General features: G+C 50.9%; 3 protein-coding genes across 4 annotated transcripts; 2 read left to right on the top strand and 1 right to left on the bottom strand.

Moving 5' to 3' along the window:
• Positions 1-80: 80 nt before the first annotated feature.
• Positions 81-5784, top strand: TM9SF1 (transmembrane 9 superfamily member 1; the record flags this gene model as incomplete). Its single annotated transcript, XM_079127289.1, has 6 exons — positions 81-243; positions 529-890; positions 1812-2433; positions 2718-2903; positions 3946-4219; positions 5124-5784. 6 exons carry the CDS (start codon positions 81-83, stop codon positions 5515-5517), a joined length of 2001 nt encoding a protein of 666 aa, XP_078983415.1. The 3' UTR covers positions 5518-5784.
• Positions 5785-6011: 227 nt separating this feature from the next.
• On the top strand, positions 6012-15138 carry IPO4 (importin 4). The gene is made up of 30 exons (XM_079127286.1): positions 6012-6210; positions 6293-6379; positions 6498-6577; positions 6674-6715; positions 7220-7349; positions 7439-7618; positions 7871-7936; positions 8048-8149; positions 8236-8319; positions 8568-8732; positions 8832-8885; positions 9048-9157; positions 9693-9801; positions 9968-10097; positions 10292-10405; positions 10514-10627; positions 10832-10952; positions 11122-11233; positions 11337-11452; positions 11569-11646; positions 11723-11780; positions 11902-12007; positions 12091-12284; positions 12431-12478; positions 12826-12951; positions 13067-13275; positions 13389-13521; positions 13612-13716; positions 14601-14670; positions 14797-15138. Exons 1-30 carry the CDS (start codon positions 6142-6144, stop codon positions 14925-14927), a joined length of 3243 nt encoding a protein of 1080 aa, XP_078983412.1. The 5' UTR covers positions 6012-6141; the 3' UTR covers positions 14928-15138.
• Positions 15139-15196: 58 nt separating this feature from the next.
• On the bottom strand, positions 15197-23072 carry REC8 (REC8 meiotic recombination protein). 2 transcript variants are annotated; one of them, XM_079127291.1, is made up of 19 exons: positions 21056-23071; positions 20899-20967; positions 20653-20795; positions 20493-20568; positions 20252-20372; positions 18890-18974; positions 18386-18465; positions 18014-18146; positions 17859-17931; positions 17686-17777; positions 17471-17520; positions 17026-17160; positions 16664-16730; positions 16406-16566; positions 16178-16226; positions 15835-15901; positions 15592-15723; positions 15412-15518; positions 15197-15328 (listed from the first exon to the last, which is right to left on the bottom strand). In XM_079127291.1, exons 1-19 carry the CDS (start codon positions 21109-21111, stop codon positions 15243-15245), a joined length of 1782 nt encoding a protein of 593 aa, XP_078983417.1. In that variant the 5' UTR covers positions 21112-23071; the 3' UTR covers positions 15197-15242. The 2 variants fall into 2 exon arrangements, with proteins under 2 accessions (XP_078983417.1, XP_078983416.1); XM_079127290.1 differs by having other exon boundaries at positions 20493-20795; positions 21056-23072.
• Positions 23073-24945: the final 1873 nt, after the last annotated feature.

The following is a 24945-nucleotide window of genomic DNA, read 5'->3' on the forward strand; positions in this document are numbered from 1 at the left end:
CCCCTGGGAACAACACAACTCATTTGGAAGCACTTGACAGAGCCAAGCGCGGTATTCAGTGTGGTGCGGCCGCATCCTCCATGATCAGGCGCAGCGTCGGACAACCCCGTGGAGGTCGGTCGTCAGGTCCTCTCCAACCCTGCTGCTCCCGCGCCGCCCAGGGGGAGACCCTGGCTGGAGCCCAAGGGCAGCTACGGGGCCGCAAAGCCCGCTGGCGCCGCCTTGGCCAGCCCTTCCCGCGTGGTGAGGACCCCAGAGCTGTGGCGGGAAGGGATCCGAGCTGCGAGGCCGCGAGGCGTTGCCATGGGAACGGGCTAGCTCGCGCAATAGAGGCCCCCGGCGGGCGGCGGGAGGGATGAACCCCTAGTGAGGAGGACTAGAGAGCAGAAGCGGAGCCGGGTCTTCGGATTAAAAAGAGATAGTGTGGTGTGGGGGCTGGGAGGCCAATGGGCGTCCATTCGAGGGACCTAACCTGGGGCGTCATGAGCTGACCCCTGGTTTCTGTAACCGCATGATTCCCCCAAACAGGTTCTGCTGCTTCAAGGATGACAGTTCTGGGGCAACCTCGAAGTTGCAGCTGCCATTGGTTGCCAATCCTGATACTGCTACTGGGCACCGGAGGTGGGCCAGGAGTAGAAGGTGTGACACACTACAAGGCTGGAGACCCTGTCATTCTATATGTCAACAAAGTGGGACCTTACCATAATCCTCAGGAAACTTACCACTACTATCAGCTTCCAGTCTGCTGCCCTGAGAAGATTCGTCACAAAAGCCTTAGCCTGGGTGAAGTGCTGGATGGGGACCGAATGGCCGAGTCTTTGTATGAGATCCGCTTTCGGGAGAATGTGGAGAAAAGAATTCTTTGCCACATGCAGCTCAGTTCTGCACAGGTCAGCCTCTCCACGTTGGTCATTACTTAGCCCAGGAGTTGTTCCCAGGGACCAATAGTGCCTAGCATTTATGGTTTCAAGGGTACCTTTATGAACATTATCTGACTCGATTCTAACTACAGCCCTGTGTGGCAGACAGGGCAGGTGATAGTGTTCTAATTCAATTGACCGAGAAGTGACTTGTTTGCTCAGAAGTGACTTCTTAAAGATTGGCTAGTGAATTGCAAAGCTGTTATTATTAGAGCCCAGAGCTCCTTGCTCCAACCTTCTCTGTTGATAATATGGTCCCAATTATTACTCCTGAGTGGTTCTCTTTCCTTCCATACCTACCTCTTAGCTCTTTCTTGATTCCCTTCTTTACTCTCTACCTAACCTTCCAGTCATGGTTTTTCTTTAGCAAATGCTGGCACTTTTCTGTATTTCTTTTTTTTATATATAAGTAATTGAAATTATTTAGTTTTATGTGATGCTGAGGATTGAACCCCATGCCTCGCACATGCTAGGCAAGCACTCTACCACTGAGCCACAACCACAGCCCACTTTTCCTTATTTCTTCAGCAAATTCTGGCACTTCTTAGTCTACTCCAGTCTTTCTTACACCTTGCCTCTCTTTTTTTTTAAGCCTAACCCTGTCAAAGTAGTATCTGCTGTGGAGGGAGCAGGGGAACAACAGTGAGTCTCAACAGGGTTTTGACCCCCAAGGGACATTTGGCAAATCTGTATAGACATTTTTGTTACAACTGGGAGGTACTACTAGCATTTTGTGAATAGAGGCCAGGGATGCTGCCCGCCACTCCCTCCCCACCCCGGACAAAGAACTACCCAGTACAAAATATCTGCAGTGCTGAGGTTAAGAAACCCTGCTGTAACCCCATGCCTGGGAAGGCCTTGTGTGATTGTCTCCTAACTTGCTCTTTATAGGTGGAGCAGCTGCGCCAGGCCATTGAGGAACTGTATTACTTTGAATTTGTGGTAGATGACTTGCCAATCCGTGGTTTTGTGGGCTACATGGAAGAGAGTGGCTTCCTGCCACACAGCCACAAGATAGGACTCTGGACCCATTTGGACTTCCACCTAGAATTCCATGGTGATCGAATTATATTTGCCAATGTTTCAGTGCGGGATGTGAAGCCCCACAGCTTGGACGGGTTACGATCTGATGAGTTCCTAGGTCTTACTCACACTTACAGTGTGCGCTGGTCTGAGACTTCAGTGGAACGACGGAGTGACAGGCGCCGTGGTGATGATGGTGGTTTCTTTCCCCGAACATTGGAAATCCATTGGTTGTCCATCATCAACTCCATGGTGCTTGTGTTTTTACTGGTGGGTTTTGTGGCTGTCATTCTAATGCGTGTGCTTCGGAATGACCTGGCTCGATACAACCTGGATGAGGAGACCACCTCTGGAGGTTCTGGTGATGACTTTGACCAGGGTGACAATGGCTGGAAAATTATCCATACAGATGTCTTCCGCTTCCCTCCATACCGTGGTCTGCTCTGTGCAGTGCTTGGTGTGGGTGCCCAGTTCCTGGCCCTTGGCACTGGTGAGATGATAAGAATTAATTGGGGATTTATCTCAAGGGGTAGGTAGCTTATTGGAATAGGGTCTGTAGATCTTTTCTTCTGTCCAAGGTGAAGGGCAGACCTAAGGGTTAAGGTGGCTGTAGTGAGGATGTGTGTTCTATTGCTGACTTTCTGGACAACTGAATTGGGGGAGATAGTTTTGCTGGCAGTCCTGGGTCTGGGAGCAGGGGTCTGATTCCTTTGAAACTGTAAGAGGCACTGAATAGGTGAGCCCTAACACAGGCTTTCCACTACCACCTTGTAGGCATTATTGTCATGGCACTTCTGGGCATGTTCAACGTGCACCGTCATGGAGCCATTAACTCAGCAGCCATCTTGTTGTATGCCCTGACCTGCTGCATCTCTGGTTATGTGTCCAGCCACTTCTACCGACAGATTGGAGGCGAGCGCTGGGTGTGGAACATCATTCTCACCACCAGTCTCTTCTCTGGTGAGGACTTCCCCTTCCCCAGTGGGTCTGCTTGGACTTGGGAACTAAGAACATATCATGGAACCTGGGAAGTTCAGAGTGAAACCTTAAGAGAAAGAATATGGGGTATAGGGGTGCAGAGAATTAGGAAACCATCAAAAAGACCAGAATCTATTTCTTTTGAATAGTTAAAAGTTAAGTCTTTAAAAAGTCATAAGTAATTTAGTGAGCATTTGATATATCTTCATCTCATTTAATCTTAATAATGTGTGTGAAGTAGGTAATGTTGTCCCCATTTTAGACGATTAAATTGAACCTCAGCTAGTTACTTAATTTAGCCAAGATTATACTCCTGAAAGTAGTAAGCCAGGTTTCAGATGCAGGCATCTGAATCTCAAGCTTGTATTCTCAACTATTATACTTACATAAAACACTGTTGAATTTACTTTTTGATACTTCCTTTTATTTTGAAGGTATGGTCATCATAACCTTTCAAACCAGATTGCTCTTTCAAAGGCAATAGAAGTCTGTAATATGATCCCTACATCTTCCCAATTTTGTGTCTGACTTATATCCCATCACATTTTTATTTGAAGTAGGGCTTTCTGAAAGCAGGGCCTTAATCCAAAGGAATTTCTCATGTGAGGAATTACCAGTGTCACAGCAAGACAGGCCCCTGAAGGCAGGTGGATTTGTCAGTCTCAGATCTTGATGTAGTAATTACCTTGATCCTTGATGACATTGGGTAGGGGAGGGAATGTTGGCAACATAAAGAACAAAGAACACTGAGGGCTGGGGATGTGGCTCAGTGGTAGAGTACTTGCCCAGTACACACTAAGCCCTGGGTTTGAACCCCAGCACTGCAAAAACAAAAGTGAAACAACAGGACATGAAAAGGTAGAGGTGAAGGCGGTCAACTCTATGCAGACATCCAGGAAAATAGGTGGGCTATTAAGAGTGGCAGGCTGGTCCATTCTTCTCCCCTTCAGGTGCAATTTGTGTGGGTGCCCCTAGGGACGTATCTCCTAGTGCTGATCCTCCCTCCGGGGGCCCATCCCTGCAGTGCCTTTCTTCCTGACCTGGAGTGTGGTGAACTCAGTACATTGGGCCAATGGCTCAACACAGGCCCTGCCAGCCACTACCATCCTGCTGCTTCTGACAGTCTGGCTGCTGGTAGGCTTTCCTCTCACTGTCATCGGAGGCATCTTTGGGAAGAACAATGCTAACTCCTTTGATGCGCCTTGTCGTACCAAGAACATCGCCCGAGAGATCCCACCCCAGCCCTGGTACAAATCTACTCTCATCCACATGACTGTTGGAGGCTTCCTGCCCTTCAGGTATTCTCTCTCATCATGGCCATCACTCTGATCTTGACTTCAGCTTTTCCCTACATACTCCCCATCATAACTCAATGATAATCCCTGGTTTGGCCACACTACTAAGAGCTCATTAAATAGTTCCTCCTATCCCCAAGCACAACTGAACTTCAGTCAGTTCAGATATGAGTGTCTCATTTGTAATGTTCTCTTACTTATAAACTGAATGAGTAATCAAATGGCCTTTAAACCCCACATGTTGCTAGTATAGGTATCATGTGGGGCTTAAAGCTCATTTGATTATTCATTCAGTTTGCTGGGTATCTCTTTGTTCCAGGCAGATGATGCAGTGGAAAAATAAAACAGACAAGGTCCCTGCTTTCACTCTGTCAGAGATGTTCTTAAGAGCAGCTAATCCTAAGCAAAAGAATCCCCACAACCATGTATGATGACATGGGGCTGGGATTGTGGCTCAGTGGTACAGCACTTGCCTAGCATGTGTGAGGCACTGGATTCGATTCTCAGCACCACATACAAATAAAGTTTCATCAACAATTAATAAAAATTTTAAAAAGTATGTTGACACATGCCTGTAATCACAGCAACTCTAGAGGCCAAGGCAGGTGGGTCACAAGTTTTAGGCCAGCCTCAGCAACTTAGTGAGACCCTAAGTAACGTAGCAAGATCTGGTCTCAATAAAAAACAGAAAGGGCTGGGTATGATGTAGCTCAGTGGTAAAGCACCCCTGGGTTCGTTACCCAGTACAAAAAAACAAAATCCCCACAAAACCAGGAAATCCTGGGCAGAGTGGAGCTGACTCACTTTTCAGTGATCCAGCAACATAGGAGGGTTTGAGCTGAATTTTGGCTTAGCCATGGTGCCCTGCATAGCCTTAAATGATGTATATGGTCTCTTCTCTTCACAGTGCCATCTCTGTGGAGCTGTACTACATCTTTGCCACAGTATGGGGTCGAGAACAGTATACCCTATATGGCATCCTCTTCTTCGTCTTCGCCATCCTGTTGAGTGTGGGGGCTTGCATCTCCATTGCACTCACCTACTTCCAGTTGTCTGGGGAGGACTACCGCTGGTGGTGGCGATCTGTGTTGAGTGTTGGCTCCACTGGCCTCTTCATCTTCCTCTACTCAGTTTTCTACTATGCTCGCCGTTCCAATATGTCAGGAGCAGTACAGACAGTAGAGTTCTTTGGCTACTCCTTACTCACTGGTTATGTCTTCTTCCTCATGCTGGGCACCATCTCCTTTTTTTCCTCCCTAAAGTTCATCCGTTATATATATATTAACCTCAAGATGGACTGAGTTCTGAGTAGCAGAACTATTAATCTTCTCTTCCTTTCTTCATGCCCCACTGATCTCTCCTGCCAGCTTCTCTTCTGCGTGAGTGAGTGTGATGGCATTGTTGCCTTCCCCTTTGTTCTTTGGGCCTCTCTTTCCCAGAGAGAGCCTGGAAATTATAAATCTCTATTATATAAGGAGTATATATTTGAATTTTTTAAGTTGCCTTTAGTTTTGATCCCGATTTTTCTTTTTACAATTATCAAAATAAAATTTATTAAGAAAAAGGAACCTGTAGTTGGAGATTTTGGTCTGGCTATGTAAACTCGAGTCCTTCCATTAGGGGCGTGGTCCCTGGGAAAGCCAAGTCCGCCACTGAATGCACGAGAAACTCTTCAACCCAGCGTGGGAACTCTCGGCTGGAGGAACCTACGTAGTCAGGGTCCTGTTTCCGCGGCCCAGCCCACACTCCGCCTAACGGAAGCCGCGGAGTGGGAGCTCTCCATAGGGGGAAAAAAAAAAAAAAGTTGAATCACCCAGGCGACCGAAGAGGCGGAGCAACGCCCTTTCCGCCGGAAGTGTGTGTCAGAGCCTCCACGTGCCGTCCCTCCCCCATCCCGGCCGCGTAGCGGCGGCTCGGCTGCTACCATGGAGCCCGCCGGCCTGGAGCAGATCCTGAGAGAGCTGCTGCTGCCCGACACCGAGCGCATCCGCCGGGTACATCGCAGGCGGGGCAGGGCCAGGGCCAGGGGGAGGCTGTGGGAAAGACCCAACTGTGACCCCCCCAGTCTCCCTCTAGGCCACCGAGCAGCTCCAGATCGCTCTTCGGGACCCCGCCGCCTTGCCCGCACTCTGCAATCTGCTGGCCTCGGCGACCGACCCTCAGGTAGGGCCCCTGCCCCTCCATGCTCAGTTTTCCCCTGGTCAAGCCCTAGCTCCCACCCCCTGCGGTCCACTCAGCATCTTCCTGCCCCAACCCTCACATGCCTGCCTCCTTGTTTTAGATCCGCCAGTTCGCGGCCGTGCTGACCCGCAGACGACTAAGCACCCGCTGGCGACGCTTGGCCACAGAGCAACGCGAGAGGTGGGCTGGATCTGGGGCGGGGTTGGGCGGAGCCAGGCTAGGCTGAGGCGGTTCTTGGGCAGGATGAGTAGGAAACACCTGCCACTTGTGTTCCAGCCTCAAGTCCCAGATCCTGACGGCCCTGCAGAGAGAGACAGAGTAAGTGCCTACCACCTTCTCTTTGGATCCCTGTTGACTTCAGGCTGAGACCCTCTCTAGCTTTCTGCCTTCTCTTTCAGCTCCGGGATGAGACTTGAGGGGCAGGGCCTTAAATCCCACATCGCGGGTAGAGTAGGGATTCTAAAGTTGTTTTAGGGGCTGGGGTTGTGGCTCAGTGGTAGAACACTTGCCTAACATGTGTGAGGCACCAGGTTCAATCCTCAGCACCACATAAAGTTGTGTTAAAGACATGGTCTTGAGAATGGGCGATGATGATCTGCCAAACTAGAGTCAGAAAATTGAGACTGAAATTCAGGCTCATTGAAGCTGACGTCCCCAGATCACCCCCTTCTCCCAGTACTGCTGAACTTCTGATCCCTCATGAATCCCAACTTGGCAGGTGCCCACACCTAAAAGTTTCCTGGCCACCCCATTGAGGCTGGTCCACCGTGCACAGGAGATGGTATTGGAGGGTAATTGCTGGGGGGAATCTCCTATTTGCAGACACTGTGTGAGCCTCAGCCTGGCCCAGCTCTCAGCCACCATTTTTCGAAAAGAAGGCCTGGAGGCCTGGCCTCAGCTCATGCAGCTTCTTCAGCACAGTACTCAGAGCCCCCACAGTCCTGAGAGAGAGGTATCATCATACTTTTGGCAGGAGGGAAGAGACCAAAAGACTGGATAAACCATGTAAGCTTTTCCCTCCCGTTCCCTAATCCTGGACAGATGGGGCTTTTGCTGCTGAGTGTGGTGGTGACCTCTCAGCCAGAAGCTTTCCAACCCCACCACCGGGAGCTTCTCCGACTTCTGAATGAGACTCTTGGTGAGGTGGGCTCTCCAGGGCTACTCTTCTACTCCCTGCGCACTTTGACCACCATGGCCCCCTACCTCCGCACTGATGATGTGGTGAGATGTGGGCCCTCACCTGACTCAACTCCGTATCTTGGGGCCTTCAGATCCTCACCCTTGTGGGTCTCAAAGATGTTTCAGCTTCTTATCCTGTCTCCGTTCTTCCTAATAGCTATAGGGGTCATGGGGGTTGCTGGGCCTGGCTGGTGTGCCTGGGCCCCTTCTCAGAGTACAGGTTATGAGGAAGCTGGGACCTGAGATTATGCTGCATCATGCTCTCTGTGATTTAGCTCATCCTGTGTCCCCCAGCCTCTTGCAAGATCATTGGTGCCCAAGCTCATCATGGCTGTGAAGACTCTGATCCCTATAGATGAGGTAAGGATAGGTGGGAGGGAGCTCCTTCTTTTGGAAGAAAGTGTGGGAACATTCAGCCTGTTCTCCTGAAGAAGAGAAGCATGGAAATCCTATGTCTGGTCTGTCTGACAGGTTAAGGCCTGTGAGGCCCTAGAGGCTCTGGATGAACTACTGGAATCAGAGGTACCCATCATCACTCCCCACCTCTCTGAGGTCCTCACATTCTGCCTGGAGGTGAGCCTGGGGTGGTGTTGACCCCTTCTGCTTGATTTGCTGGCAGTATCCTTGCTTGTCTCTGATTTTTGTTAATCTCTGGGCAGGTGGCTAGAAATATGGCCCTGGGTGATGCAATACGTGTACGTATTCTCTGCTGCCTCACTTTTTTGGTCAAAGTTAAGAGCAAGGTGAGTGCCCTCTGATGTCTATCTCCCCACCTCCACTTCTACCTTTATTCTCACTGCTGGGGCTTTGTGTTCATCTCAGAGCATCTAAAGTACCCTAGTTCAAACTTGGTCCAGCCTTACCCCAGCTCCTGCCTGAGAGATTGGGAATCTCCTGCTGGGCCCCTTGTAACCTGGAAGACTGGAATTTTTAATGTGAGTCTATCCTGGGAGCTGATTCTTAGGGACACTATGCCCTTCTTCCTCTCAAGGCCTTACTGAAGAATCGTCTCCTGCCTCCCTTACTGCACACCCTTTTCCCCATTATGGCTGCTGAGCCCCCTCCGGGCCAATTGGATCCTGAGGACCAGGATTCTGAAGAGGAAGAGTTGGAGACTGGGCTAGTTGGGGAGACTCCCAAGCATTTTGCTGTACAGGTGGGATGTGGGACAAGGGCAGGGACAAGGTGTTAAGTGGCTGTGGGAGGTTGAGCAGGCAGAGATGAAGTCAGCCAAAGCCTCCTTGACCTTTTACAGGTTGTGGACATGCTGGCCCTACACCTTCCCCCTGAGAAGCTCTGTCCCCAGTTGGTAAGTGTAGTTCTAACCTTCTGATGTCCCTATCCCCAGATATGCCTCATCTCCTAAAGTCAAGGATGTTTGGGCCCTGATAGGTGTCATGGGCCTGTTGCCACAGGAGTAGGTAGGCAGGCTCTTCCCAGGGTTTCAGTAGAGTATCATGTGCTCCCTTAGATGCCCATGCTGGAAGAGGCCTTGCGGAGTGAGAGCCCTTACCAGCGTAAGGCTGGTCTCCTGGTATTGGCTGTGCTGTCTGACGGAGCCGGTGACTACATCAGGCAGAGGTATCCATTCAGTTCCTGTCCCAGGATGAGTGTGGGTCATGGGGAGGAACATTGCACATCCCGTGGTAGTTCTTGAATACTTGTTTGAGCTTATTTTTTAGAAAAATAATTTGGTGCTAGGGATTTAATCCAGGAGCGCTTTACCACTGAGCTGTGTCCACATTTCTTTTCTTTCTTTCTTTCTTTTTTTTTTTTTTTTTTTTTTTTTAATTTTGAGACAAGGTCTCACTAAGTTTCTGAGGCTGGGCTTGAACTTGTGATCCTTCTGCTTTAGCCTCCCAAGTCACTGAGATTATAGGCATGTGCCCTATGCTTGGCTTGAATGTAATTATTAAAAGCATTAATTAGCCATAGCAGTTCCCCCCAATCTCAAAGGTATTCTGGTTTGGTCTTCTAGCTAGGGACCAGGGGATGTTGACAACCATCAGATGACAGAGGAAGCTTTAGTTTTTGTAGGGTAAATGAAGAGAACAGGCCAGCCTAGCATTTCCCACGCTCAGACCATGTCTTTGTCCTCTCATCTCACCCCATCCAGACTGCTGCCCCCACTGCTGCAGATTGTGTGCAAGGGCCTGGAGGACTCCTCGCAGGTTGTGCGTAATGCTGCACTGTTTGCCCTGGGCCAGTTCTCAGAGAACCTACAGGTCAGCAAGGCTAAATGTGGACAGCAGCCACTTGAGAGCTCCCTACCTGGGTCAGGGATCACCTTCCCCTCAACTTTTATCTCTTCAAACATCCTTGCTGCCATTGGCCCTGAAGGGTATGCTCTACAGGTGAACCTGACTTGGACCTGCTTGCTCCTTCCCTCAGCCTCATATCAGCAGCTATTCAGGGGAGGTGATGCCACTGCTCCTTGCCTACCTGAAGTCTGTGCCTCCAGGGCACATGCACCACCTTGCCAAGGCCTGCTACGCTTTAGAGAACTTCGTGGAGAACCTAGGTAGTGATGGCAGTGGGGTTTGCAGGAGAGGGAGATGAAGCTGCAGCTTTGGTTAGAGGGGCAGGATGTACATCTTCCTGATCCCTGCTCTAGTGGGGAAAGGGGTAGGACAGGGAAGGGCCACAAGAAAGGTCAGCCCAGAGGGAGGTGGATTTGCAGAAGTTTGGAGAAAGGCCCTGTGCCCTTTCTTACAGGGCCCAAAGTTCAGCCCTACCTCCCGGAACTTATGGAGTGTATGCTGCAGCCTCTGAGGAACCCCAGCAGCCCCCGGGCCAAGGAGCTGGCTGTGAGCGCTATGGGGGCCATTGGTGAGGAGAAAGGCAGGAGGCAAGGGCATACATAGGGTTCACCCAAAGACATTATAGCAGGAGGTCCCCAGCCTTGTTCCATTTTTGATTTTGACCTTCATTCTACAGCCACAGCTGCTCAGGCCTCCTTGCTGCCCTACTTCCCTACCATCATGGAACATCTTCGGGAATTTCTGTTGATGGGCCATGAAGACCTTCAGCCTGTGCAGATCCAGAGCCTAGGTGAATAAGGGACCCCTAGGCAGGATTCCTAGTGCCAGGGAAGGGCCAGTGGTCACCTCACCACGTTCACAGACATCTCCCTCAGGGTAGTGAAGATATCTTGTTTCTCAAAGGCATTCTCCACTCTGTACCTAGGAGTAGGGTAGAATTTCTGAATTCCTCCCAGCTGCACATCCTAGTGCTAACTAAACCCTTTCCCCACAGAGACACTGGCAGTGCTGGCACGAGCAGTAGGGGAGCCCATGAGGCCCCTGGCTGAGGAATGCTGTCAGCTGGGGCTGGGCCTATGTGAGCAGGTAGACGACCCTGACTTGCGCCGCTGCACGTGAGTGACCCCTCATCCTGTCCTTTCCCTCCTGCCCACCCACTGGAACCACAGAGAGCACCCCAGACTCCAGTCCTCTGGTTTTGGACCACAGGCAGGTTTCCCTAGGCTCTCCCATCCTACCTGGCTACAGCAGCAGCACCACACAGCTTCTGTCTGTCTCTACCAGGTACAGCTTATTTGCAGCCTTATCAGGGCTAATGGGTGAAGGCCTGGCACCCCACTTGCCGAAAATCACCACTCTCATGCTGTTGTCACTGCGTTCCACTGAGGGCATTGTGGTAAGCAGAGCATAGGTGGGCTGGGCCAGTTAGGCAAGGCTAGCCCTATGATGTGATTTAAGCCCAGGTGAGCCGAAGTTCCTGTTGTGCTTCCTCCATCCAGCCTCAGTGTGATGGAAGCAGCCCTTTCCTTCTGTTTGATGATGAGAGTGATGGTGAAGAAGAGGAGGAGCTCATGGATGAGGATGTGGAGGAGGAGGATGACTCAGAGATCTCAGGGTACGGAGAGGTGTTTTTCTGCTCAGAGGAATCCAGATTTTGATTTTGGACAAAGGCCAGTGCCAGACCTGCTCCTACCAGTGTCTGACCACCCCTGCCTTCCCACCTTCATCTAGGTACAGTGTGGAGAATGCCTTCTTTGATGAGAAGGAGGACACCTGTGCTGCCCTGGGGGAGATTTCTGTGAACACCAGGTAAGCATCAGTCCTTGCCTGGTACTGGGAACACCTTCTGGGAGCCTTTTCCCCTCAATCATGTGTCTGTCTATAGCGTGGCCTTCCTTCCATATATGGAGAGTGCCTTTGAAGAAGTATTCAAACTGCTGGAGGTGAGTTGGCGATTGAATGGAATGGGTGAGGTCCTTGGGCTGGACTGTGCTACCCCCCAGCATACCCCCTGCACACACCCACACACAGGGGATGCATGGACCCTCCCTCTTCACTCCACAGTGTCCTCATCTGAATGTGCGGAAGGCAGCTCATGAGGCTCTGGGTCAGTTCTGTTGTGCACTGCATAAAGCCTGTCAAAGCTGCCCCTCAGAACCCAACAATGCTGGTGAGAAGAGGAGACCAGGCCGGACTGGGGGCTCTGGATGGGGGTCGGGGCCTGATTGAGGTTTCAGCCAATAATGTTCCCAGCTCTGCAGGCCGCCCTGGCCCGGGTCGTGCCATCCTACATTCAGGCAGCGAATGGGGAAAGGGAGCGTCAGGTGGTGATGGCTGTGCTGGAGGCCCTGACAGGGGTGCTGCGCAGCTGTGGAACCCTCACACTGCAACCTCCTGGGCGCCTTGCTGAGCTCTGTAGCATGCTCAGGGCTGTGCTACAGAGGAAGGTGAGTAGGGCAGTGGGGCTGTGGGAAGAGGAGGTGCCAGGCCCCAGAAGAGTAGATAATGAGAGATTACAAGTTCAATTCCGTGCACCCCTGTGAAAAGAAGGTGCAGAAGAACCCAGACTCAGCTGAGCTACTTCTCCCAACAGACAGCCTGTCAAGACACTGATGAAGAAGAGGAAGAGGAGGATGACCAGGTGAGAGCTACAAATGAAAACAGGCTAGGCAGTCCAAGTAGTCTCCACAGGGCCAGGAATACAGTGTACTCATTTTGGCCAGGGTCACCAAGAGATTGGTAATGGCCAGAATGATTTAACCCTGATCTTACTAAGGTAGTGAAGTTCAGAGGAGAACAGTGTGACTACCTGGAGTAATAGATGGGGGCAGAAGGATGCAGAGTTGTACAAAAGCTAGCCTGGAAGTTTGGGGGGATCCCATCAACCAAGTCCACGCCTGGAACCACCTGCTGCTAGTGGCAGAGTGGAAAGGTATGAACGGCCACAGAGCTGGCCCTAGTGCTCCAGCCTCTAACCTGACTCCATAGGCTGAATACGACGCCATGTTGCTAGAGCATGCTGGAGAGGCCATCCCTGCCCTGGCTGCTGCAGCTGGGGGAGACAACTTTGCTCCTTTCTTTGCCGGCTTCTTGCCATTATTGCTATGTAAGACGGTGAGTACTTCATCTTCTGGTTTCAAACCCTGGTCCAACCCATGTACCCAGTGCCTGCTCCCCCAACTGTGTCCTAGTCTCAGGCTGATTTATATTCCTCTGTCCTCCCCCACAGAAGCAGGGCTGCACAGTGGCAGAAAAGTCCTTTGCAGTGGGGACACTGGCAGAATCCATTCAGGGTCTGGGTGCTGCCTCAGCTCAGTTTGTGTCTCGGCTGCTCCCTGTGCTATTGAGCACTGCCCGGGAAGCAGACCCTGAGGTACGGAGCAATGCCATCTTTGGACTGGGAGTATTGGCAGAGCATGGGGGCCGCCCTGCTCAGGAGTATCCTCAGCTTGTAGGTGGCTAGAAGGGTGGGGTTGGGAGAATGTCCCCAGGGTTCAGGGAGGGGCAAGGCCTGCCTGTGTGCATGCACCTGTTCCTTGACTATGGATCAGCCACTTTCCCAAGCTGCTGGGCGTCCTTTTGCCTCTCCTGGCACGAGAGCGACATGATCGTGTCCGTGACAACATCTGTGGGGCCCTTGCCCGTCTGTTAATGGCCAGTCCTACAAGGAAACCAGAGCCCCAGGTGAGGGAGGAGGACATCAAACAGGGCATGGAAGCCAAGGGTGGCAGGCAGAGGGTAAGACAAATGGGCCTAAGGCATCTTTGTGTCCAGGTGTTGGCTGCCCTGTTACACGCCCTGCCACTGAGGGAAGACTTGGAGGAGTGGGTCACCATAGGGCATCTCTTCAGCTTCCTGTACCAGAACAGTCCTGACCAGGTAACCTTGATGCAGGCAGCATCCATGCAGGAGCATGATGCTCCAGTCTCAGTGATAGGTGTATCCAGTGTGGGGTGAGTTCCAGCTGTCCTTATGCGCCACTCTCCCATTTTCTTAATTGTCCACAAGGATTGACAGCCATCCTACAATAGGAGAGGAGTTTCCTCTATTCATGTAGCATTTTTCCTTAGCTCCATTTCTACGCTCTGGGCTGAGCCAGTAGTTAAAACTTTCCTAGACTGATTTCCTAGATCAGGGCTAGGAAACTGCTCTCTGTGGAGCCATGGGTACCTCTGGGCCACCTCACTGTCATTTCAATCAGAGCAGCTCTGCTTTCTGAATGACATTTTGTCTGTACCAAGAAGCTGTGTAGATTCATGTTCCAGTGTTTTGTTTTGTTGTCACTGGGAATTGAACCCAGAGGTACTGAACCACATCCCCAGCCTTTTTTCAAGTATTTTATATAGAGACAGGGTCTCACCTCACTGAGTTGCTTAGGGCCTTGCTAAGTTGCTGAGGCTGGCCTCCCGAGCCACTAGGATTACAGGCGTGCACCACCACGCTTGGCTGTGTCCAGTGTTCTTGTGTTACCTTTGTCTAAAAGAATTTGAGTCTATTTTTTTGGAGAGCTTGTGGGTGTCCTGGCTTTTAGTCTTGAGGCTATGACTTTAATTATCCTTGATCACACGTCTCCCATCCCTTCCAAAAAAGAGTTATTACCACACTCTTACTTCTCCTTGTTCACTGTTCTTTTGGATGCCTATGAATCAATATCGACCTCAAATAGCCCTGACAGGAGACTGCCTGTGTCCCAACCACCCACCCACTTAGTCCTGGGGCCCAGGGCAGCTACTGCCCCTGAGTCAGCCATTCTTTTTCCACAGGTTGTAGATGTGGCTCCTGAACTCTTGCGCATCTGCAGCCTCATTCTGGCTGACAACAACATCCCACCAGGTGAGGGTGGCAGTCTTGGACAGGGATTGGGGAAGAACAGAGTAGCAGGGTTCAACGGGTGTGGGACAGTTAAGATTTAGGAGTACAGTCCCCCATCAGGATCTCTCCCATCTGCACTCCACCCAGACACCAAGGCTGCACTGCTGCTGCTCCTGACATTCCTGGCCAAACAGCACACGGACAGCTTCCACACGGCACTGGGCTCGCTGCCTGCTGACAAGGCTCAGGAGCTCCAGGCTGTGTTGGGCCTCACCTAGACTGCAGGCTGCAGCTGGGCCAGAGAGTAGAGCCTGCCCACCACCTCTCAGCCCAGTTCCTGCTCACGCCTTACCAAAGATTTGGGGCCTCATCCATTGGAGTCAACCCTGCTTGCTGCCTTACAGGGGTGTCCCTGGGGCTGCATCTGTTACAGGTTGAGCCATAACATCATACAATAATAAAGGCAGTTTGTTTTCTGCTTGGACAATAGCTCTGAGGGCTAGAAGACTTGAGATGTATATACAGAAATGAGGTAGGCAAGGCCCAGTGAAGCAGGGCATGGTTTAATGAAGCCTTGTAAATGGGCTCTACCCTCAGTGGAATCTGGGTCCTGGATGAATCAGGAGGCGCCCATATGGCTTCTCTTGTTCCACAAGAAGGATCCGCTGTGCTGAGAGCACTGGTCAAGAGAGGAGAAGATGGCATATCACAAGGACTGTCTGTAGTGGCCTCTGGCCTGTCTCTGCTTATACTTGCACTCACCTAGGAGCAGGTAGAAAACCCGGGCAGCCACTCGGCGGGGGCTGAGAGGTGACACCAGGCTATTGAAGTCTGGCTCCCTGTTGGCCTGTAGCTCCAGTGCCACTGCCCTATAGGGATCAAGAATTGTTAGCTGAGACCCCAGCCCAGGTCCAGCTCACTGAGGCACCCTATCCCTGGTACCTGTGCACTGCCTCCAGTGAGAGCAGCTCAGGCTCTGGGGGCAGTTCCAAAGATATCTCCATGGGCACCTCAGGGAGCTCAGGCACCACTGGCAATGCAGGGGGCTCTGGCTGCTCTGCTTCAGCCCAGGCCCTAGGAAAACAGAGCCAGAGCAGAGAAGGTGGTGACCATGACAATGATGACAGCACAGCCATGCTAGCTGACTCCCTCTAACCCAGGCTCACACAAAGGCTGGTTGCTTACCACCGTTCTTCTGGCAAGGCAAGGCTGGTGCGGGACTTCTCCTCTTCTGCTGCTTCTAGGGAGAGCTCTGTTGTGGGAAGGAAAGGTGCTAGAGTGCTTAAATGTGTAAGGTCCTGGGTCTGAGCCTCAGCACCACCAAAAAATGTCTACTCTATGAATAGACACCAGAGCCATGTATGGATTTGTGAAAAGCACCTAGGCAGGAAAACTAAAGAAAATCTGTGCTTTCTTGTGTGACATACTCTTTTGCCTAATGGAAACAGCTTCAGCATTTGGGGCACTAGTCTCCTGAAACAGTGGTTAGGGTATGGACTCTGCCATCCCCTCTTCTCCAGGTACTTACCTGAAGACAGCATGAGGGGACCACTGGGTTCCTGGGCCTCCCTTAGGACCTACAGGTGGAACAATGAGAACTGAGACACAAGCATCGCAAGCATCTGGGTTCAGGCTTTTGATAGAAGGCACCAGTCCAGTGCACCTGCACTGTTGGCTCACAGCAGAAGACAGCCTATAGGGGCTTAGGCAAAGCAGAGCTTTGGGACTTTAGAGGAAGCAGTGTGGGTGCACTTACCTCGATCTCACTCAGTGTTTCAGCCCTTCTTCTTTCCTCCTCTGCTGCTGCCTCCCTTTCAGCCTCTTCAGCCTCCAGGGGTGGCCTTCGTCTGAGCACTCTTGGGGGTACCTGGGCACAGTGGGTCCAGAAAGCTAGTAGTTCTGGGGGTAGCCAGCCAGCTGAGGACAAGGGGACAGGGTTTGAGTCATAAGAAACACCAAGAATGAAGAATATTACTTCTAAAATTCCCATGTGCCCAACTCCTGCCATTCTTACAGAGAGTTGGGGTTCGGAACAACTCTGCTGGGCTTGCGATGGTCCTCTCTGGAGGCTGCACCATTGGCTGTATGTGGGGGAAGGCCAGAAGCCCCTTGTGAGGGAGCCACTCTTCAGTGCCGCTTCACCTCTTCTATCTACTGTGCCACGGCCCCTTGACTTCCTTTACTTTCAGGTTCACGATCTTGCCTATCCTTATTGCTAAAAGGACTTTTTACCGAGAAGTGCATAGAAACTTGTGCAAATCCACATGCACTTTCTAAGGAACGGAGCAGGTTTTCTTCGGATTCCCAGAGCTCCCCCAAGGAGTTTAAAAGGCCCAACCTGGCCTGTGTCCCTCCCTTTCCGTGGGCTGCACTCACACATTCCCAGCAGTGGGCCCTGGTTTGCAGTTGTTCCTGAAATTTCTCCCGTGAAATCTGAGTCTCCTTGTCCCAGAACAGTAACTGGCGTCGACGTCTGCGAGCAGGTGGACTCCCAGGAGCTGGGGCCCTCCTCTGCTGAGTGGGAGGGGAGATGGATAACCTGCTACACAGCACTCCTTTTCTTGTCATCTTGAAGGGCTGCTGATGGCTTCATACTCTGCCTGGGGCAGGGGCCTGGGCAAGGCTTGCATACACTTGTGCAGCACATACCTTACATGAGGGTACCCATTTGGGAAGTAAAGCCACACAATGGGGTATGGGAAGGGTCATCTTTTACTAATCACAAAAGTCCTATGTAAGCTAACAGTGGCCCGGGGCTTAGGGAATCAGCTCTGGGAGAAGCCCAAAGACAGGAAGGAGGCTTAGAAAGGACACTGCTCACCTCTGGGCTGGGTGGGGCCGGCAGGCGCAACTCCTGTGGAGGGGTCACCTCTGCAACAACACCCAAGATCTTGGCTCTGTCCCACAAGCCCTTTCACTTTCATCGTCACCAAGACAAGAAGCTACAGCCCATCATCGGGTTGGGAAACAGGGCCTTTATTTACAACACCCGTGGAAGTCTTCCCAGAAAAGCCCATGGGAATAGTGGATACTCACCAGTGACCAGGGGCCCAGGCTCCCAGCCTGTCAGCTTCAGTTCCTCAGGCCCCAGGACCTGGCCTGGAAGTGGCTCTTCTATCCCTTCTACCCTTAAGGGAAATAGGCAGGTGGATTTAGGACATCCTTCCCAGCACTGACCCCTTACCTGGCACAGGTATTCCTGCCCTTACTGTGCAGGAGCTGGAGGCGAAAGCGAGGGGACTACAGTGTCCCCCTCCAGGGCACGGGGTTCTTCCTTAGATTCTGTAGGGAGATCAGAATTCAGAGGGCAGGAAAGAAGTGGGAGCAGTGCCAAGCCCCAGACTGCCTGTGCTAGGGGTCTGACCATCCAGAGCCAGGCGGGCCCTCCGCTTCCGAGGCCTGCCTTCCCGGGATACATCTAACAAGATAGCTTCATCCTCCTCTGCAATAAGCAGGTCCAAGTCTCGGCGGCTGACCTCTGGTAGATCCTGTTCACCCTGTCAAGAGAGGAAGAGCTAGGGAAGGGGGAAGGAACAATCCCAATTCTGAAAAAGGCGAGTAGATGCAGAAGAGTAGATCTAAGAAGCATGCCACAGGCCTAGGCCCAAGGAAGCCCACTGGATGCTCAAGTTCCAAGAATGGGGAGTGGAAAAATGGAGATGAAGAAGGCAGGACTGTGGAGCAGAGAGAAATAGGTGCAAGAGGCTGAGGCCCTGTGTGCTGGGGGATGACTCACCTCAATCTGCAGCATACGTATGGGCTCCGCTTCCTGGAGGGTGATAGCCTCAGGAGATAGCACAGTGACCAAGATCCTGTCTGGAGGGGCAGGGGAGTCACACCAGCCCCTCTGCCTATTTTCAAGTTCCCACACTACTTCCAAGTTCAGTGGTGATCAAAGAATGGACTCCAGAGCTGAGTTAAGTTGGATTTTAGTCAGAGCCAGGCCAGTCGGTCAACTCACCTGACCCTGACTACACTGCTTCACCACTGTGAGCCTCACTGTCCTCATCCCTAAAATGGAGATAAGAATTCTGACCCCATAAAACTCTTGTGACAGTGATGAGGTTTCACACATAAAGTGCTCCTCACAGGGCTTGGCTCTTATGCCTTTACTCCATGTACAGAGAAACAATATGTATCCCATTTGATTACAATAAAAATAAATTAAAAAAAAAAAAAAAAAAAGCTCAAAGGTGGTTATTTCTTCAGCCTCTCAACAGGAAGAAGATTCTCTGCTGACCTGGCTTCCTGGGCTCTGTAGGGACTTCAGGAGGAGTCTCCTCACCAACTCTCTCTGGAGTTGCAGCCTCTAAGAGATGTCGAATCTTTAGGGAGGGAGTAGAACAAAAGATACAGTTCAGCCTCAGCCCTGTGCTTTCCCACTCTCGAATATTCAATGGACAGCGATTGATAATCTCCCGTTATACTGAGTTAGTTAGCAGCATGTCCCAGAGATGGAATCCAGAGCCTCCTCCATGCTAAGCAAGTGCTCAAATACTGAGCTGCAACCCTAATTTGTGGCATTGACATTAGTTTGCAACACACTCACCACCTGCTCTCCTTTCCTTTCCTACCTGCCCTCACCCCCAAGATTATCAGGTCTTTGTCAAGTTGTGCAAGAAGCACTGCATCCTTATATCAATTGCTATGGGAGACAGAGGTGAGCAGAAAAGATTCTTGGTTTTGAGCAGATGGTCTGGTGTGGAGACAAGTTTGCATATGAGCCCAAAAAGAGTCAATGCAAAGGATAAAGCAAGCTGGGTGCAGTGGTGCACATGCCTGTAATCCCAGTGGCTCAGAAGGCTGGGCCAGAAGGATCACAAGTTCAAAGCCAGCCTCAACAACTTAGCGAGGCCCTAAGCAACTTAGCAAGACCCTATCTCAAAACAACAACAACAAAAGGCTGGGGTACTGCTCAGTGGTTAAGCATTAATGGGTTCAATCCCTGGTTAAAAAAAAAAAGAGTAGCATTTGAGCTGGGTCTGTAAGGATATGTAGGACCTAACTAATAGAGAATGAAGAGTGATCATTATGAGCTAACAACATTTCTTTTACATAAGCAAAGAAGCGAACTTGGCATCTTTGGGACAGAGGTTAAAGTGATGTTTTGGAGTCGGGGATACTTCAGGGGTGGCTCAGAGAAAAGTTGAAGATAGCTATCTCAGAACTGGGTGTGGAGAATTCCAAATGCTGATACTGTTTGAAGCCTGGAACCAGAGAACTGGAACCAGGGATCAGGATGACATTATCTAAGCTGTGGGAGTGTTGGGAATGGATGAAGGAAGATTTGGGTAAGGAATACCAGTGCACACAGATGGCGAGGAACTGGATTAGGGCCTTGGCAGTGAGAACAATATGGAAATGAGTGGGGACAGAGCTATGTCCAACAGGGAAACCATCCTAGCAAGTTGGCCTTGAGTAGGCAAATACAGGGGGCTTTGCCTATATGGGCCTACCATCAAAGAGAACCTGCCCCATCTCTGCAGGAGAGCTATGGCAGGCTCTCTTTCCTGAAACCCAGTTTTAGACTAACACAGGGACAGCTCCACTTCTGCTCTGTCAAACTCATGACTTTGAGGTGTTCCAGGAGAATATCCCCTACCTGAGGGATATCGAAAGGGCTGGGAAGTCTGGGGTCCACAGACATCATCCCAAAAAAGGGATCTGGAGCATCTTCTAGGGTCTCCATCAAGGCCAGGCGGTTGGGAAGCAGCAGACTGGGTCTGAGAGAGAATGTGGGCTGTCAAGGATAGATGATGAGGTAGGCTCAACATCTGAGCCTACCTCAGAAATAGTTGTTTCACTGAAGGCTGCAGTGATCCTAGTCCCAGGGGGACACTCACAGGTCAGCCTCCACCATATCAATGCGGATCTGCAGCTGGGCACGGTGCAGGCGCTCCAGGATGTGCTGGATGTCCTCTGTGGGCAGGGAAGGCAAAATAAAGAGCCAGCTTAGCAGAGGGCCACTCAGCTCTGCCCCATCTCTAGGATTCCCAGCCTTACCAATGAGGTACTGGCATTGTTGAGAGTAGACCCGAATCACACCTATCTGGAGCTGCGCGGACAGATAAAGGGAGAAACGCGGCCGCGGCAGGCCCGGAATCGGGGGTTGTACTCGTACCAGCACGTAATTGAGGATTTCCTCGCTGGAGGAACAACGTGCCCTAATCATCGATGCACCCAGCACCAGCCCCGCAATCTTTCCCGCCTCAGCACCAGGCCATCCTTCCTCCTTTTTCTAGGCCTTACCATGTCTTCACTACGTTCACCTTCAGGTACTCGCGCTTCACCAACCGGCTGCCGCGCGTAGCTGCCAGCCTGAAGCGATGGGAAGGTGAGTATGAGAGGAAGCCGTTAGTCTGGGATCCCCGGGCACCTCTCCAGGCGTGCCCAACAGTCTCCTCACCAGATAGTGGCAAAGCAGCCGGTGTGGCGCTGAAGTACGTTGGGATAGTAGAACATCTTCCCTTTGGGGTTTCACCCTCGATTCCACTGATTCCACTACTTCCCAGTTAGGATCTCAACCGGGATTCTTTAGAGCACAAGTTTCCAGCACCGTCGGAGAAAAGTAAGGATTTAGACAGGTGGCACCGTGGGCTGGACCACCAATCAATAGCTGCTGGTTAAACTATTGAGGGGGTAACAACAGACACGCAGGAGTTGGGACGCCCCACTCCGCGGAACCCTGGTGGGTTCGCACCCGGCGTTGGTTAGTCGAACTTACTGAAGCCTTCGGGGTTGGCTTCCAGGTTGGAGATGCGGAGCTCCGAGGGAAGGCCCGGCGCTGGGAGGCAGAGCAGGTCCCCAGAGAGCACAGCGTCCTCTATGGCAGGCCTTCACCCTCGAGCCCAGAGAGAGAGGCCGAGCTCCCGGGTCTCACACTCGGTCGGCCGCCCTCCCGCGGTACTAGGTCTGGCCGCAGAGAGCGCTCTGAGGTTTTGCTCCTAGCTCCTGGTTGGGAGGGCGGTGCCAGGACAGCCAATGGGGAGGCGGCGTCTGAGGGGAGCCCTAGTTCCTGGCGCCAAGCAGCCTGCCTGGGTTCCAGGCCACAGGATCGTCGAGAGCGACAGCGAGCCAATCAGAAGAACTCTGCAGGCCGTTTGGGCATTGTGAAGTGTCCTGGCCAATGGGCTCTCATTCTCGCCTGTAGTAACAAGGGCTTCTCCAAGACGCTTCCCTGGCCAATGAGCGGGAAGCAAACCCAGCCTTTCGCTGGCGGCGGGCCTGGTAACAAAGTGTCTCGATTGGTAGGCGAGGTGGGGTCACTTCGGGGGCAACTACCTCTGCTTGGGATACCGAGGTGTAAGGTGCCTGACCCACGCATAGACCCTGCCCTTCCCTCCAAATTCCAAGTCCAACTTTGTGTCCAGCTAGGGCCTATGCTATGCTAGGGAGGTAGGAACTGTGTGAGGTGGCCTTAGAGGTGTTACAGGTGGAAGAGGAAGAAGTCAATCTTACAGGAAATAACAAGAGTCATTTCCTAAAGTTGAACCTAAGGGTTGGGGGCATGTCTCATCTGGCCTTTTTGAGCTGTAAACAGTTCTCTTCGCCGAAATAGACATCAGAGCTTTGTTTAATGCAGTGCATTTTTTCGGCATATAGAAGTTATTTGTCTCAATTATTCATGCAACATTAAGTGGAATGTATTGGCACGTGTCTGTAATCCCATGTCTGCACTTAGGAATTTACAATCACAGAATGTCAATGCTGAAAGGAATTTATATAACTAGTCCATGTCTAGCATGTACGAGGCTCTGGTTTCTATCTTCACACCCCCAAAACAAAACAAAAACAACAAAAACCACTTGCCTTAGCTATCTAGTCCAAGCCCTACCTTTACACATGAGAAAGCAGAAGTCCACTCTGATTATTTCTCCCAGACTGTATAGCTCCCTAGTGAAAGCTTGGTTGGGAATCCTGCTCTCTTGAATTCCAGTGTTCCTAAGCCCTATTCCACTATACTTGGCTAACCTGGTTTCCACATAATATTTACAAATTCTTTCAATTACTGTACTCAAGTTGTTAATGTTTATAAGTACTTTGTGGTTCAAAGATGAAGTGGGGCACCTACCCTTAAGGTGCTTAGAACCTAGTTTAGGAGATAAGCAAGGAACATAGAGTAATGTGTTCATTCACTCAGCCAGTCATTCAATTTGACAGTTATTTACGATGTGCCTATTCCATGCCTACTATGTGCCAAGTATTCCTCAAGTCATTGGAGATACAGCAAGAAACAAACAAATCGTTGTTTTCAGGGGAAAGGGAAGGAGAGGATAAACAGTAGGCAAATAGAAATATATGAACCAGTGATCAGTGCTACAAGGAAAAATAAAGTGACACAGGAGGATGATGGCTATTTGGACAGGGTCCTCAGGGATATGTGAAGAGGGAGCAAGTCATATGACTGCTTAAAGGAAGAGTGTTTTAGACAAAAAAAAAAAGCAAGTGTCAAGATCCTAAGGTAGAAGTGCGTTTGGTGGATTCAAGAAGCCTGCCTAGAGCAAAGCAATGGAGGGAAAGGATGGCAAGGGGTGAGGTAAGAGAGGAGAACTGGAACTAGGTGTGGTGGTGCACATGTATAATCCCAGCTGGGCAGGAAGATCACAAGTTCTAGCCAGCCTCAGCAACCTAGGTGCTGTTCTGAAATAAAATTGTGTGGGAAAGTAGTTCAATAATGGAGTACTTGCTAGCACATAGCATGTGCAAGGCCTAGTGTTTAGTCCCAAGTATGAGAGAGAGTGGGTGGATGGAGAGGGAGATAGAGAAATAGAAGGCAGAAGGCCACAAAACAGGATGTTGTAGGACTTTTACCCTGAGGGAGCTGGGAGCCAATGGAAAGTTATGAGCAGATTTATAGGCCAGTGAGGATCTCTGCTGCCTCAAGAATAGGCTGAAGGCAGACAAGAGTAGAAAAAGAGATGTGGAAGAAAGCAAAAAGAAGAGATTTAAGAGATCATGGTGGTTTGATTCAAAGTGGTAGTGAAAGCAGAGAGAAGTGGTCAGATTCTGGTTATATTTTCAAAGAATAACAATATTTGCTGATGGATTGGATGTGTGTATGAGAGAAAATGGAAGTAAAGGAAGTAATTTCAGCAAATTGAGGGCACAAAAAGGTTTGTTGCACTGTGTACTCAGTACCTTTCTCTGCTGCTAGTGCAGATGTCTGTTTAGCCTCTTGGCCTCCCAGGAAGAGAATGCATAGACTGAAGGGAAGAGGGAGGTCAAGGAGGCAGAGAGGTACCAAGGCAGCACTGCAGCTGGTCAAGTGGGGTAGTGAAATCCTAAGAGCGTTTAGGCATCTAGATTTGATCATGAAGGTGAGCCACTAAGGGTTTATAAGAATATGGCAGAAAGAAGTCTGAAACACCAATCTGGAATCATGTGCAGGAAAGAGAGAGCTAGAGACTGTGGCAAGTCAGGTGAGCAGTGACCTGGATTGGAACTAGTCTAGTGGAGGAGAATATACAGAAAAGGGGCCATGTAAAGGAAGAACTTCCAGTCTGGTGGCAAAATGAACATTAGATAAGGGAGAGGAGCGTCAGCCAATTCAGAGTCCACAATCTTCAGCAAAGAGGGTGTTGGAAACAAGACATTCTAGGCCAGGTGGTCTTTTATGGGTCTCAGGTGGAACAAGGAATCCAGTATGGGAGTACCTTTTTTTGTGGGAGGGAGGTATTGGGAATGCAATCCAGGGCCCCATCCATGCTAGACAAATAGTTTACCACTGAGCCACATCCCCAGCCCTTTTTAATTTTTTTGAGGCAGGGTCTCATTAAATTGCCTAGGCTGGCCTTGACCTTCTGATCCTACTGCCTTAGCCTCCTGAGTTGCTGGGACTATAGGCATCTACCACCTCTTCCAGCTTGGGACTACCCTTCTGTTGGGTGACAGTACACTGTGCTGGAGGAAAAGGCATCAGGGTCTGATATGGCCTCAGAGACAGGAGCAGCAAGCGCAGGGCGTGCAGCAGCTCTTCTCTCTCCTTCCTCTACCCCCAGGTCCCAGGGCTTCTAGACCATAGTTTCAGGTCAACCTCAAGTATCTCCTCCTTGCTTAGACCTCAACCCAACCCCAGGCCTGAAGCAGAGATGTCTAGCAAAAAACGAGTCCAGATCTACCAATGTGAAGATGGTGGCTGTAGTGTCCAGCTGTTTGCTTATAGGCCCAGACCCTCTTGGTGGCTGATTCCAACCTCTCCCTGACCTTGGTTATCCAGTGGGTACCTTTCTGAAGAGTGCCAGGTCCAGAAACCACAGATTCAAGACACTGTCCCAGCTAGGATGTATGGAGAGACTA

The sequence above is a fragment of the Sciurus vulgaris genome (assembly GCF_902686455.1).
Source record: "Sciurus vulgaris genome assembly, chromosome: 2".
NCBI classification, from domain to species: domain Eukaryota; kingdom Metazoa; phylum Chordata; class Mammalia; order Rodentia; family Sciuridae; genus Sciurus; species Sciurus vulgaris.

Coding starts and splice junctions, on each gene's coding strand:
- IPO4 (XM_079127286.1), top strand. CDS start 6,142: ATGGAGCCCGCCGGCCTGGAGCAGATCCTGAGAGAGCTGCTGCTGCCC. Junction 10,953..11,121: donor CCTGACTTGCGCCGCTGCAC/GTGAGTGACCCC, acceptor TGTCTCTACCAG/GTACAGCTTATTTGCAGCCT. Junction 12,479..12,825: donor AGGAAGAGGAGGATGACCAG/GTGAGAGCTACA, acceptor CTGACTCCATAG/GCTGAATACGACGCCATGTT.
- REC8 (XM_079127290.1), bottom strand. CDS start 21,111: ATGTTCTACTATCCCAACGTACTTCAGCGCCACACCGGCTGCTTTGCC. Junction 16,567..16,663: donor GTTCCGAACCCCAACTCTCT/GTAAGAATGGCA, acceptor CCTTGTCCTCAG/CTGGCTGGCTACCCCCAGAA. Junction 15,329..15,411: donor GGTTTTCTACCTGCTCCTAG/GTGAGTGCAAGT, acceptor TCTCTTGACCAG/TGCTCTCAGCACAGCGGATC.